Below are 11,800 nucleotides of genomic sequence, written 5' to 3' on the forward strand. Positions count from 1 at the left end.
CCTCACCTTGGTGATGATGAGGGGCTCGCCGTGCTCCCGCCCGCCCTTCAGGGTGAAGCCCCACGGCGCCCCGCCGCTCAGCAGCACCTCCACCAGCTTGTAGCCCTCGGCCGCCCGCTGCTCCACCATCACCACCACCGGCCCCGGCTCCACCAGCGCGGCGCCGAGGCGCGGGTCGCCGCCGGGCAGCCGCTCCCGCCCGCTCCGCAGCCCCACGTCCTCCATGGCGGGGCCGGGGACGGAGCCGGAGCTGGGGCCGGGGCTCCGCTGCTTCTGCCGGCCGCTCCCCGGGGCGAGCCAGCCCGCCGAGCCCCCTAGCCGCCCCGTAGTGCCGGCCCCATCGGCGGCGGGCGGGCTGCCCCCTCCCTCCTTCCCCGCCCTCTCCTCCTCCTCCTCCTCCTGCTCGGCAGCCCGCTGTATTGTTTCACGCCGAGGCCAGAGCCAACGGCGGGGGGCCGGCTCCAACTTGCGGCAACTTGGCGGCGGGACGCCCGCGGGAGGCTCGCCCGCCCGCCTCCTCTGGTCCCGAAAGGAGAGCGACACCCGCTGCCCGCCGCGGGGAGCCCCCCGCCTTCCCCCTCCTTCCCCCGCACCCCAAAGGGGCAGCCCCGCAGCGCGACCCCCGCGGCCGAGGAGGAGGAGCGGGGAGCGGCCAGACAAAGGCGGCGGTGGCGGCAGTGGTGGTGGCGGCGAGGGGCCGTGCCTCGCCCCGTCCGTCCCCAGACAAAAGCGGCGAGCAGGTGGAGGGAGGGAGGGGACGAAGGAAAGGAAGGAGAGCGGCCGCCCCGCTCCGGCCCCGCGGTGCCAGGCGGGGAGAGGAGGCAGGCGGAGGGGGGCGCCGGCGGCCGCCGCCGGGCTCGGGGAGGGCGGGCAGCACGGAGGACAGGTCAACCCGGGCGGCCGCCGGGAGGGCCGCGGGGGGCAGTCGAGGGCGGTGCTTGCTCGAGGCCCTTCCCTGCCGTTCCCCCGCCTCGGAGCGGCTCCGCCACCTGTGGGGCCGGAGGAGCTGGGAGCCCGCCCTGCTCCCTCCCCGAGACCCTCTGGTGGCTGAGGTGAGGCGAGGCGAGGCCCCGATCTCAACAAACAAACCAACCAACCAACCAAACAAACAAACCTAAAATGACAAACTCTTCGGTTCCATCAGTTTACCTGCACAAAGACTGTCAAAAAAGTTTGGTGCGGAAGAGCGAGGCAGGATTCAAAGCGCTGATCTTCAGACAATTTTGTGGGTGGGTGATAAAAGCAGGGTTTGAGGTTGTCTGATGTCCTCACTGGGTTAGTGGTGGGGCTGGGAGTGATGTGCTTATCTCTGGCTAGACTTCATTCTCTCTGCTTAATTGCATCATCTTATATGAGGTTTCAGTGGCTGAAATTAGGACCAGATTTGGCCTGGAATGCTTGAGTACCAGCACACAGCAGTCATTCGCTTCTCAGCCAAACAGGTGAAATACTGCTTTATCTAAGATATGCAGGAAAATCTATGTTTTATTTTCTGAAGGACTGATGAACCTTAAGGTACTTCCATAGGTAACAGTCTCAGGGAGGTGCACAGCATAAACAGTGGGATTTCAAGGTCTTGTAATGCATGTTCATATATGTTGCTTCTGGAAGTGACCATTGTGTCCCACTAGCTGCTGCTTCAGCTGTTTTACTCCAGTGGTGGGTTACCGTAAACTCAGTATATTTCCTCAGAAAACTCCAGCCTTGCTCTAAAGACAACATTTTGTTTCAATCATGCCTTCAGTGTTATCTGCAGTACAGTTCTGTAATACCCAATGAAAAATTTGGTTTCAGAGTTGAGAGCATCTGATCCCAGTAGCAGATGAGAGGACATACGGATAGGAGAGAAATACTTGGTTAGGGGGATTGATGTTCCCTCATGACCAAGGTGCAAAAAGAACCATGGGGAAGGGGACTCAAATGGCACCAACTTACACAAACTTGTAATAAACACCCTGCTATATCCAAGCCTTGTACCAAATCTGTGTATTGCATGAAGCTATGTGAGGCCTCAAATAACTTGCAGATCCTCATTCAGATTTCTTCTTTAATTCTTTTTTACTATATGGACAAATGCTGTTTATAAGACGAATTAAACAAAACACAGGTAATGAGAAGTGTAGTTTTCTCTGTATCCTGTCTTCAGTTGTGCTTTTAGTCTGCGGCAAAGTCTTCAGTTATGCATATCAGGTTGTCCACTCAGCAATGTAATACTCAATAACCTATAGTAAGAAGTTTTAAAGAGCTGCAGTGTACAATTTAGTTGTTTATAATCACACAGTACAAGTGATGATGAAAGATCCACAATAACAATTTAAGCTTTAAGACACATTGAAATGAAATTGAAATATAATAGCTTGCATCATAGACAAGACAATTGTGCTGCCAGAAATGTCTTCTTTGGTTGTATCCCCTAACCTTCAACTGCCAACCATTCATTCTTCTTCATCTTGAACTTTTTGTTGTCCACAAGAAGTTAAAGATTTGCTTTACTTTTCTGCCTTTTTGACTTGGTCTTACAAGTCCAGTATTGAAGAATGCTGATTTTAAAATTGGAGTATTTAGAGTCAGGAACTGGTATCTATACTAGAGAATCCAAGTGAAAATATTCAAACTCTGCTGCCGTCATTTATATCAGTGGATGACGGGGACATGTATAGCTCTTTGAAAAGCAGTTGCCTAAAGAACAATTATCTGAAAGCTTTCATGCTCCCAATTACAGGAGACCTCAGTAAAGAACCATTTTCTAGCTAACACTTGCTTAGAGCCTGAGGGTCTGACAGTCGTTCTTCTAGTGGATCCTGTGGTTGACAGCTCAGAAATCAGACTTCTTTATTTTCCATAACAGAGTTTTTTTCCCCTTTTTTCCTTTAATGTTATCAATTGAAAGCCAAGAGACCCCTATATGAAGTTCCTCATACCTGTAAGTTTTACCAGACCAGAGCAAGACATAAGTCCTCCTGTCATATCGGTCAAATTTTTCTCCACATCTTTTATATCCTCCTTCTCTGCGGGATTTGAATCTTGTTCAGAACCCTGTTGGAGAGTTGTATTTGTGCTTTTCTTAAAATATTGTGGTAATTTGATTACTTTGATTTCTGTAACTTCTGCCAGCCTTCACAGGGTTTCAGTTAGTCATAAAGAACAAAGGATTCAGTAAATATGTTCTAAAATACTACTTCTCATTTGAGTGATAACAATGCTAATGATAGCTGTGTTTTCTAACAAAACCCTGGAAGTCTCTAAGCAATTTCCCTTCAATCTTGTTTTCACTTGTCAAATGTTGCCTAAATATACAAACGTTAGTAATACAAGATAGAAATTAAAAGATACATTAGTGGGCCATAAACATATGGAGGGAAGTGACAGACTTTTTCATGCTGAGGACAGAGAATAATGCAGCTATGACTGATGTTGTATAACAGGTATTCTGTTCTGTAATCATGTGTGTTATTAATATTATCAAAGCTACTTTGCAGTGGTGAACAAAACTTACCCAAATGCCTCCTCCTGCCATGCACAAGGAGCTATCAAATTTTATTAAGTCATGGTTCCCACAAACTCAGTTTGAAAAAAAAAAAAAAGCCTTCTGCAATAAAATAGATTCCTTCCACAGTACTTCTGTGCAGACCTTGGTACTTGAAGTTTAATTAACATTTTCAAGTGAAATTTCGTTCCACAGAGTTTACTAGGCCTTCATTCTTTCTGTTGCACAGATTGCGTACATGTTCCCTACTTAGCCATTGAGACTGCCAAAACTGTGAGTAAATTCCTCTATAGCAGGATTTTTTAAAGACAATATCAAACACATGTTGTTAACACACAGCCTACTTCACCTTTATGGCTATAAGACACATTATCTTTTCCTTAAGGCACTGAATTGCACAGGACACCTGCAGAATGACTGGAATAGGCACTTTATTTTCCATGTTAAGAGCATTCATCGCACTGGACCTTACAATGCCAGGTGTTCTGTGTGTTTTGTTTTGTTTTGTTTTGTTTTGTTTTTCCAGCAGCAGAGATATTTGAAAGAAGTCATAGCTGCAGAGTACAGACCTGAGGTGAGCTAAGCCTTTACCATCACCCTCTGTTTGTTACCATGGCTTTCCTGGAGCTTACCACCTAACATCACAGTTAGGTGAAGAGACAAAGTGCCTCAGCCATTTGAAATAAAAAAAAAATTGATGCCCTAGGACATGCATAGTTCAACAACAATTTAAGTTAAGATGGTGGGCTGTGAAATGGAGCAGATTAGCTATGGCCCATTTTTCTTCAGCCCAGTTAAAGGGTTTGCAACCTCCAGCAGAGTCTGAGCAGACTCGTCCACATCCTCAGTGCCATCTGCCTAAATGCCTCGCTGTTTGGTGATGGTGCTAACACAACTTCTTCCATGTGGTCAGTTGCATTGGTGCTTTTAGTCACCAGTGGTGGAAGAAATGTTGATACATAGACATGTATTTGTACTTCAGTCTCTGTAGTGAAAACAAAAGGATTCAAAACCTTCTTTCCTAAAAGCTAGTGTTTTGTGAGAATACTGTGAATCCAGTGAGAGTGCTGACAGACTTGAGGGGAAAAACGGATTACAAGGCATGAGTTATGGACTTGCCTATTTTATTCCCAAAGAGGTCTCTGTGGACGTCAATTCCCCTGGCACAGCAATCTGTTAAATAGCTGTTGAAATCTGTAGGGTTTGTGTGCATATATTGCATGGGGAGCAAAAGGATCCTTCCTATATAACATCGAGGGGACGTTTAGTGAAACATATGGTGAAAATCTAGTGTCTTTGAAACTAACCATCACAAAGACCAAAATAACTGAAATAGTGATAAGAATTTCCTCTAGCAGAAGGTTTTGTTTTGTTTTTTGATAAAGTAATTCAAGGGGTGGCAAGCTGCTGGCAGTTTATTGTGGAGTCTGAAAGTCCTGAGAACCTGGAGAAACAGGTTGTGTAGCAGCCCAAGAGACAGACATCCTGGCATAGCTGGAAACCGGGAGGGTTTACTTTGGAAACCTGCCATGTTCCTTCTGATGGATTCAGCATAATCACGCTCTTCTGCTGAACACTTTGATTTCAACAAATTACCCCTTTTCCCAGAATGAAAAATACCATGTTGAAAAACTCCAGCTGGATGTCTCCTTTGTGATTTAGACACTTTAAATCCTTTCCCAAGTGTGTCTTGTTCCTCCTGTATTGCAAATAAGGCTTCATCAGCACATAATCAGTGCTGGATAAACCTTTAGAAGTTCTTAACCTTTCAGATAAATACTCAAATATATGTTGAATTCTTCAGTTCTTTAGGACTGAAAAATAGTTTTGTTTTCCTTTCCTAGGGCTTTTTATAAAGCTGGAATTTGTGAAATAGCATTTCATATGAGATTCTGGTATATCTATCCTCATAAAGTTTTTTGATTCAAACTTTTTTCAGTTCTTACTCAAAATGCTGGATCTTGAGACATGGACCATTTTGTTGTCAAAGTAAACCAGGATTTTTGCAACATCTAGGTCTTAGCTGCAGGGATAACTCTAGGAGGGAAAAGTCTCCATTTTTCTACCTGTAACGCTGAATAGAAGAGACCTAGGGGAGTGGTCTGTTTCAGTGGCAACTAACTCAAATTTGCCTTGATTCCCGCTATTCTTGCAGCTGATTTCCGCTGGAACAGACCTGTCTTGGAAAGGCAGAGTTGGCTCAGGCAGAGCAGGCAGTGAGTGAGCAGCAAAGAGCAGGGGCAGTCAGAGGCATAGCTCAAGCCTACTCTCTGAACTCCTTTTGTTTGGCACTGTACCCCCAGATTGCATCAGCACGGTCCCGTAACAGTCCTGCTGTCAAAGATCCACAGAGAACACTTTCCAGACTGATTTCATCGGGGGAGAAGAAACCTTCACGTGGACACCAGTGGCGCACCCAAGTGGTGTGTGCAGAACACCAAGCGGGATGCAAAGATGCTCGTACCTAACAAATACACACGTGGTGCACAAGTCCATTGATGTAGATAAACCCCTACTGTTCACAATGCCTTAATCTTCCAGCTTTGGAGCAGTATCAGGAAGCCATGTAGCATGGCCCTTTACGAGCACTTCCAGAATAACTTTAAAACTGGCTGGATAACCCGACTCCTGTATAATTCCTCCCGAAATGCAGCATGTCATGAACTGCACCACCAAGTCCTTACACTCTGCCTTCACACTCAACGCATGCTTGCATACCCTTCACACCTGCATCTGCTGGGTAGCGAGATTATAAAAAGAAGGAGAAAAGAGAAGGAAAAATTGGCACAGGTATGGCCCAGTGATGTAATTTCAAGCAAGTCTTGTAATGGAGAGCATGGCCTCTGGAAATCAGTGCCCTTTGCAGCCAACTGTTGTTGCCACAGAGTTGCTCCCTACCATGCGGGGACATGTTAGCAGCACATCATCAGAAATGCTTTGTACCTCGGAGCAACTTGCTGAGGGTTAGAGAGCTCACCGTGGAACAAACTGTGGCTGTGGGTGACCAAGAGAAAAAAGCACATGATTTGCTAATAGAAATATTCTTGGCTTAGATCTTGAGACTGATTAGACCTGTAGGCAGAGAAAAACGAGACCAGTGCTGATTTCTATAATCCATAACATGCTTCAGGACTTAACATTTCATGATTCTGCATGATAACAAAATTGGAAGTCAAACAAAAGGGCAATAGCAACTTGTCATGTGGTAGCAAAGTCAGAAGACTACATACAACCTAGCAGGAGGTGAACAGGTAACCGATTTTCCCTAGGGATGGGGTTTTCATCTGGCAGTCAAATTCAGGCACAAGGTAAGTCATGCCTCGGGCCAGAGTTTCTCTGGTGTCTGTATACCTGTTCCTTTTCCAGCTCCTGCACTGGAGCCCTCTGTCAAATCATATTACCGGGTATCAGGCTACAACTTTACAAGCAAACTAAACAGCAGGCTGAGAGCACACAGGTTCAAGCACTGGCACGTGACAGTCCGTGCTGTCCGTGCTGTTTCATTGCTAGCATGCTAACTGGGCAATGCCTGGACACACTGTGGGGGATAGCATGGACCAGTTACTGTTAGGCAGTGTGGACGAAGACAGACTTCTTCAGTGGGGAAGAGAATTTCAGTAGTGTATGTGTATACGTGTGTATATTATATAGCTATATTTTGGCTATATTTATGTGTGGGTTACAGCTGCATCAAGAAGTCCTGCGTCGTTAAGTTCCGTCATTTCAGTGACGCATCATTTGTGACATTCATTCTTGCCGCTGCATTTCTGATCTCAGTACATTAAAAAATGTTTTTCATTGTCCATCCTCTTTGACAGCACGTTGTGTAGTAGCATTCTCTGTACAAACGGTGCTGTGCCACTTGGCCTTTTATGTGGCCAAAAATTGGCACTGGCCCATTTTAATTACTTGAGTGACGTAGTCTCAGGGGCTAACAAGCAGACTTTAAACCATTTAAACTCTGATATCACAACATCTTATATCTAAATTTCATACTCAGAGATGATCACTGGAGCAGAGATGAACAGGGAAAATGCCAAAAAGAGGGTTTCAAATGCTCTTTGTTCAGAGAATGCTGTGAAATAAGCTTTTTAAAGGGTAGATAAATAGCAAGAGGCCACAGTATGCATGAGAGCAGACAAAAGCCTCGTAATCTGCTATTTTTCACTTGGACTTTGTCTTCATTTGCTAGCTAACCCCAAACAGACCTTCCCTTTTTCTGCCTATCAGCGACGTGTAAATAAATCTCTCCGTGTGTTCTATAAATAGTCCCAATTCCTTCATTACAAATGACCTTTCTACCCTCTGCTTGGTTACAGAGAACTTGAACCGTGTCCAGGTGGAAGTCTTAGGATGCAGCATCTCGTGACCGTACCTCTAAGCATGGATGCAGCATGAAGTGAGTGCTCCTGAATCGCAGAGCTATAGCAGGTTGCCCTAAAACATCAGGTATGCACAAACGGCTGTGATTTTACAGGAGTCTGGCAATGTTATGGCTGATGTAAGGCCAGTTTGAGCATGTCTGTGAGTCCACGCGGTCAGGAGCTCTTTCTGTGCATGCCACTTCCCCATAGGCTGTCATGCCCTTTTGTGCTAAAGGCACAGATGTGCTCTCCTCTCTCCAGAGTCTAAGGCAAAAAAGTTAGCTGCTGTTAGGAGGTTTGAGGAGATCCTTCTGAGTCATGCAAATGAGAAATAGTGTCAACACTCAGATTTCAACATTTTCTTGACTTATGTTGGACTTAGAAAGGTTAAGGCTGTTGTGGGAGGTACTGCTTCATTAACCTCGATTTTGTCTACAGCGTGGCGTTTACTCACAGCACTGTTAGTAATGTCCTGGGGAAACAGGTTGGGGGGCTTCTTTTTATTGCCCTTCTTCCGTGAGAACACAGCTCCTGTTACAACCCCAAAGGTTAATTTCTTTTGAAAGTCCGAAATATGGAATATTTCTTTCAAAACACTCCGTTTTCTGAAGCAGTTTCAGGACCAGACAAATTTTTTGCGGTTGTGCTCCCCGAATGCTGACTAATGGGCATACGTGAGGAGCCAGGCTATGATATAAATGGGTAGTGTAGCCCTATTGCCCACCAGATCAGTGTACCCAGTAAGCTGCTTTGGGTGCCGAGGGGTTAGTCTGATTCCTCTGTCCACCCTGGTCTGGGAAGTCCACCTCTGACGATGAAGCGGTGATCTTCAGTCCTGAAGAACGGAAAAGCCAAGGGTGGTTCCTGCACTGTGATATTTCTGCAGTTACTGCTGAGCTTCCCCTTGATCCCCCAAGCCAGCTAAGGCATGCTTTTGACCCTTCTGCTCATTTCAGAAACGATGAGATAACGATTTGTGGAGCAGAAGGTTGCGACTTTCCTTCACCCAGTCTGAAGTTGCCGCATGGCTGACTGCCAGCCGTGCAGCCAGTGAGTGGAGAGAAGTCCTTATGGGATTTCAGAGAAGAATGATGGGTGGACCCTGTGGTCTGCAGCTGGACTGTGTGCTTGGACTGTCAGAATTCCCTTCAACGTCTGGTTACGGTGTTCACCAAGACCATCTAGCTGGCCATGGCGCCATGGTATGCTGACATTTTTAGTGATCTCATTAATAGGTCCTTGGAGACTTTTTTTGCATTGTAAGAGCTATGAAATTAGTGCTATATTTTGATTTGGTTACATAGGCTGGCCTGGGAACAGAGGTTTTGAAATTATTTTCTTGTGCTAATGGGCTTTTGGTAGCTGGGGATATAACCTAATGAGATCCCACAGTGTAACAATCTTAATGAGGATATAAGAATATCCCACCTAATTTCTCCTGATGGAACTAACTAACATAACTTCTAAAAAAGAATATGGAAGTAGTGACGCCTGGGATGCCTTCTAAAGATACTGAGGACAGGATACACACTCAACATCTTTGTGGACCGTCTGCAGGCTTACAAATATTGAAGTCCAATATTCAGTATCACTGTGTGCAGAAAGGATAATATTCTTTCTTTTTAGTCTTTCATCACTCAGTTCCCATGCAAACTGTGTCTTGCATATTCTGTGTAGGTGTGGGACAAGGTCTCTTGCATGTACATGGAAAAGGAGGTATCTTTTTATTCTATGAAGATGACAGTGATTAATGGTGGAATTTGTCCAGAAATGTGGCCACAAAATCTGGCTTAATGCAAGTTCAAAGACTAGAGTGCTCAACGTTGGCATAGAGAAGTGGGGATTTTGTTCTTCCAAACCCTAAGAAAATTTTTTTCTTCTGGTTTATGGATGCGTTTTTTTCCATTCAGTTACTTTATGTTTCATCCATATAAACATTGTTTACTAATTTAATGCAAAAGAGGCACAGTTTCAGTAACAAATTTGTGTATGCTTGTTCACAAAAGCCAGGTAGGATAACATTCTTCTGGAGAAGGTATGAAAGAAACCAGTAAAATATACATAACATGATTTCATCATTCAAGTACGCACAATTATTTAGCTGTTCAAATGAACTCATCTTGTGTATATATGTTTTTATTCTTAAAGAAAACAAAAAAACTCAAACATTTTTATGCACAGGAGAAACATTCATTCTCATCCTTTTAAATTCATGTTCACCATCCTTAAATATAAAATAATGATTTACACCTGTGTAGTTATATTCAAATCACTGAGGGAAGGGAGGTGATGCCTCTCTTTTTCTTCCAGTCCTTTCTAATGGAATCTGTGGCTGTTACAGTCATGACACGTTGCACTGAATATCACTGTTGTTCTGATATTCTGCCTAAATTTACAGAAAACTTGAAACAGAAATAATGGGGTGTGAATTTCCCCATTCATTTCAGTTAGACATTGAGAGAAATGCCAGTTTAAAAATTAGCTTTAAAAATGAGTACTGATAATAATGGGAAGGACATATCTTACTGTGAAAAGTAGTCCAGTTTCTTACGAAGTAAATCTAGTTGCAGGTCTGTGCAGATAATACGAAGAGCTATGCTGAGCACATAGAAGATTTATATGTTCAGGCCTTTAAGAATGTACGGCAGGATCTGTTGGAAAGATCATAACTGGTTTTATTGCATCCATTCAGCTTGAAGACAGGCCCACCTTTCATCCGTTTAGGAAATGCTATGTGAGGTAGTGCGTTTAGGACAAGTAAAGACTACAAGATCATGAACCATTGACAAAACGTGGTTTTCACATTTGTAAGGTAGCTAAGATCTTTATTGGAAGCTTTAAATGGAGGCAGAGATGCATTGAATTGTACACATAAACAAATAAAGTTCTCCTTTGTCGCTACATGCATACATTTTCTTCTGCCTTTTAAACCAGTGCTGTAGTCGCAGACTTAATTAAAACAGTGATTAAAATACCTGTAACTGCATACTCACGCATAAGCTGTAGCACACTCCTTAACAGCAGAAGCGCATGCCTGTCATATTTTTGTAAACCTATTGTTTTGCTTTAGAGCCAGACAAGCCCGTGTTTCATCTTAACGATGAACGTGGACTGTACCCAGGAGGTGTTATTTCCCAGGCCCGAGGAGAGCGTGAGTGGGTACTTCTAAAAGCTGTGCGTGTGTTCTCCTTGCAAGGAGTGCAGTATTTTTTTCTCATTCTCAGACACAGGGCTATGAATGTCTAAAAACGGGCTGGAACTTTTAGTACTGTGCAATGTTGAACATGCTCTGTGCATCTGTTTGGTTTTTACAATGCCTTTTTTTTTTTAAGGTTCATATATGTGTGCTAATATTTCTTTTCAAGCTACAGCATTTGGGTAATCGAGATACTGCCTTGGTGCAAAAATGAGAAACACAAAGTATTTGGGGGTCTGTTTGTTACCACTGACATCAGGGGAACTGTGTCAGTTATTTCAGAGGGGAGGGAACTGAAACCTATAGAATGATTGAAGCTGTACTGAATTCTAAGTAAATATTCCTCAACAAGGCAAAATAACTCCTCTCTTACTTTCTTTTGTTTCTTTTCTCTTTCCTTTGCCTTTGGCCCTGGCTTTTATCCTCTTATTTTCATAATCACGAGAAGCCAAAGTAATCTCAGGTATAAGACTGCCAAACCAGCTTTGAATTTCTGTGACTGTTCTAACTCTTCATACGTTGAGTGCAGCAGCAAGGCCCAGACTAGCTAGATCTTACCAGCTGAGAGGCTGGGCAGCTCGTTAGCTTGGCAGATCCATCTCACATATAGCCTCAGATGTCCCCATGTAAAGACACGTCTGCTTGTGTCGTGGCAGGTATCCATCCACTCATGAGTCACTTTATTTTCTTTTTGTATTTGTCATTCCACAGGTCGCACTCTTTGCTTCCAATAAAAATGAGCAGTGAAAGAAT

The 11,800-nt window shown here is 44.4% G+C and overlaps 1 protein-coding gene across 4 annotated transcripts in view; it reads right to left on the reverse strand.

Annotated features, from left to right (window-relative positions):
• Positions 1–1,108, reverse strand: part of SHROOM2 (shroom family member 2) — a 127,575-nt gene extending 126,467 nt beyond the window's left edge. For 2 of the 4 annotated variants that reach the window (XM_080583629.1, XM_080583634.1), the window contains exon 1: positions 7–1,108. In XM_080583629.1, the coding sequence (XP_080439755.1) occupies positions 7–225 (219 nt within the window). In that variant the 5' untranslated portion in view covers positions 226–1,108. The remainder of the gene's footprint in view (positions 1–6) is intronic. The other 2 variants (XM_080583633.1, XM_080583628.1) reach the window with 2 other exon arrangements.
• Between the last annotated feature and the right edge of the window lie 10,692 nt (positions 1,109–11,800).

Source organism: Anser brachyrhynchus (genome assembly GCF_964034855.1).
Source record: "Anser brachyrhynchus genome assembly, chromosome: 1".
NCBI classification, from domain to species: Eukaryota; Metazoa; Chordata; class Aves; order Anseriformes; family Anatidae; genus Anser; species Anser brachyrhynchus.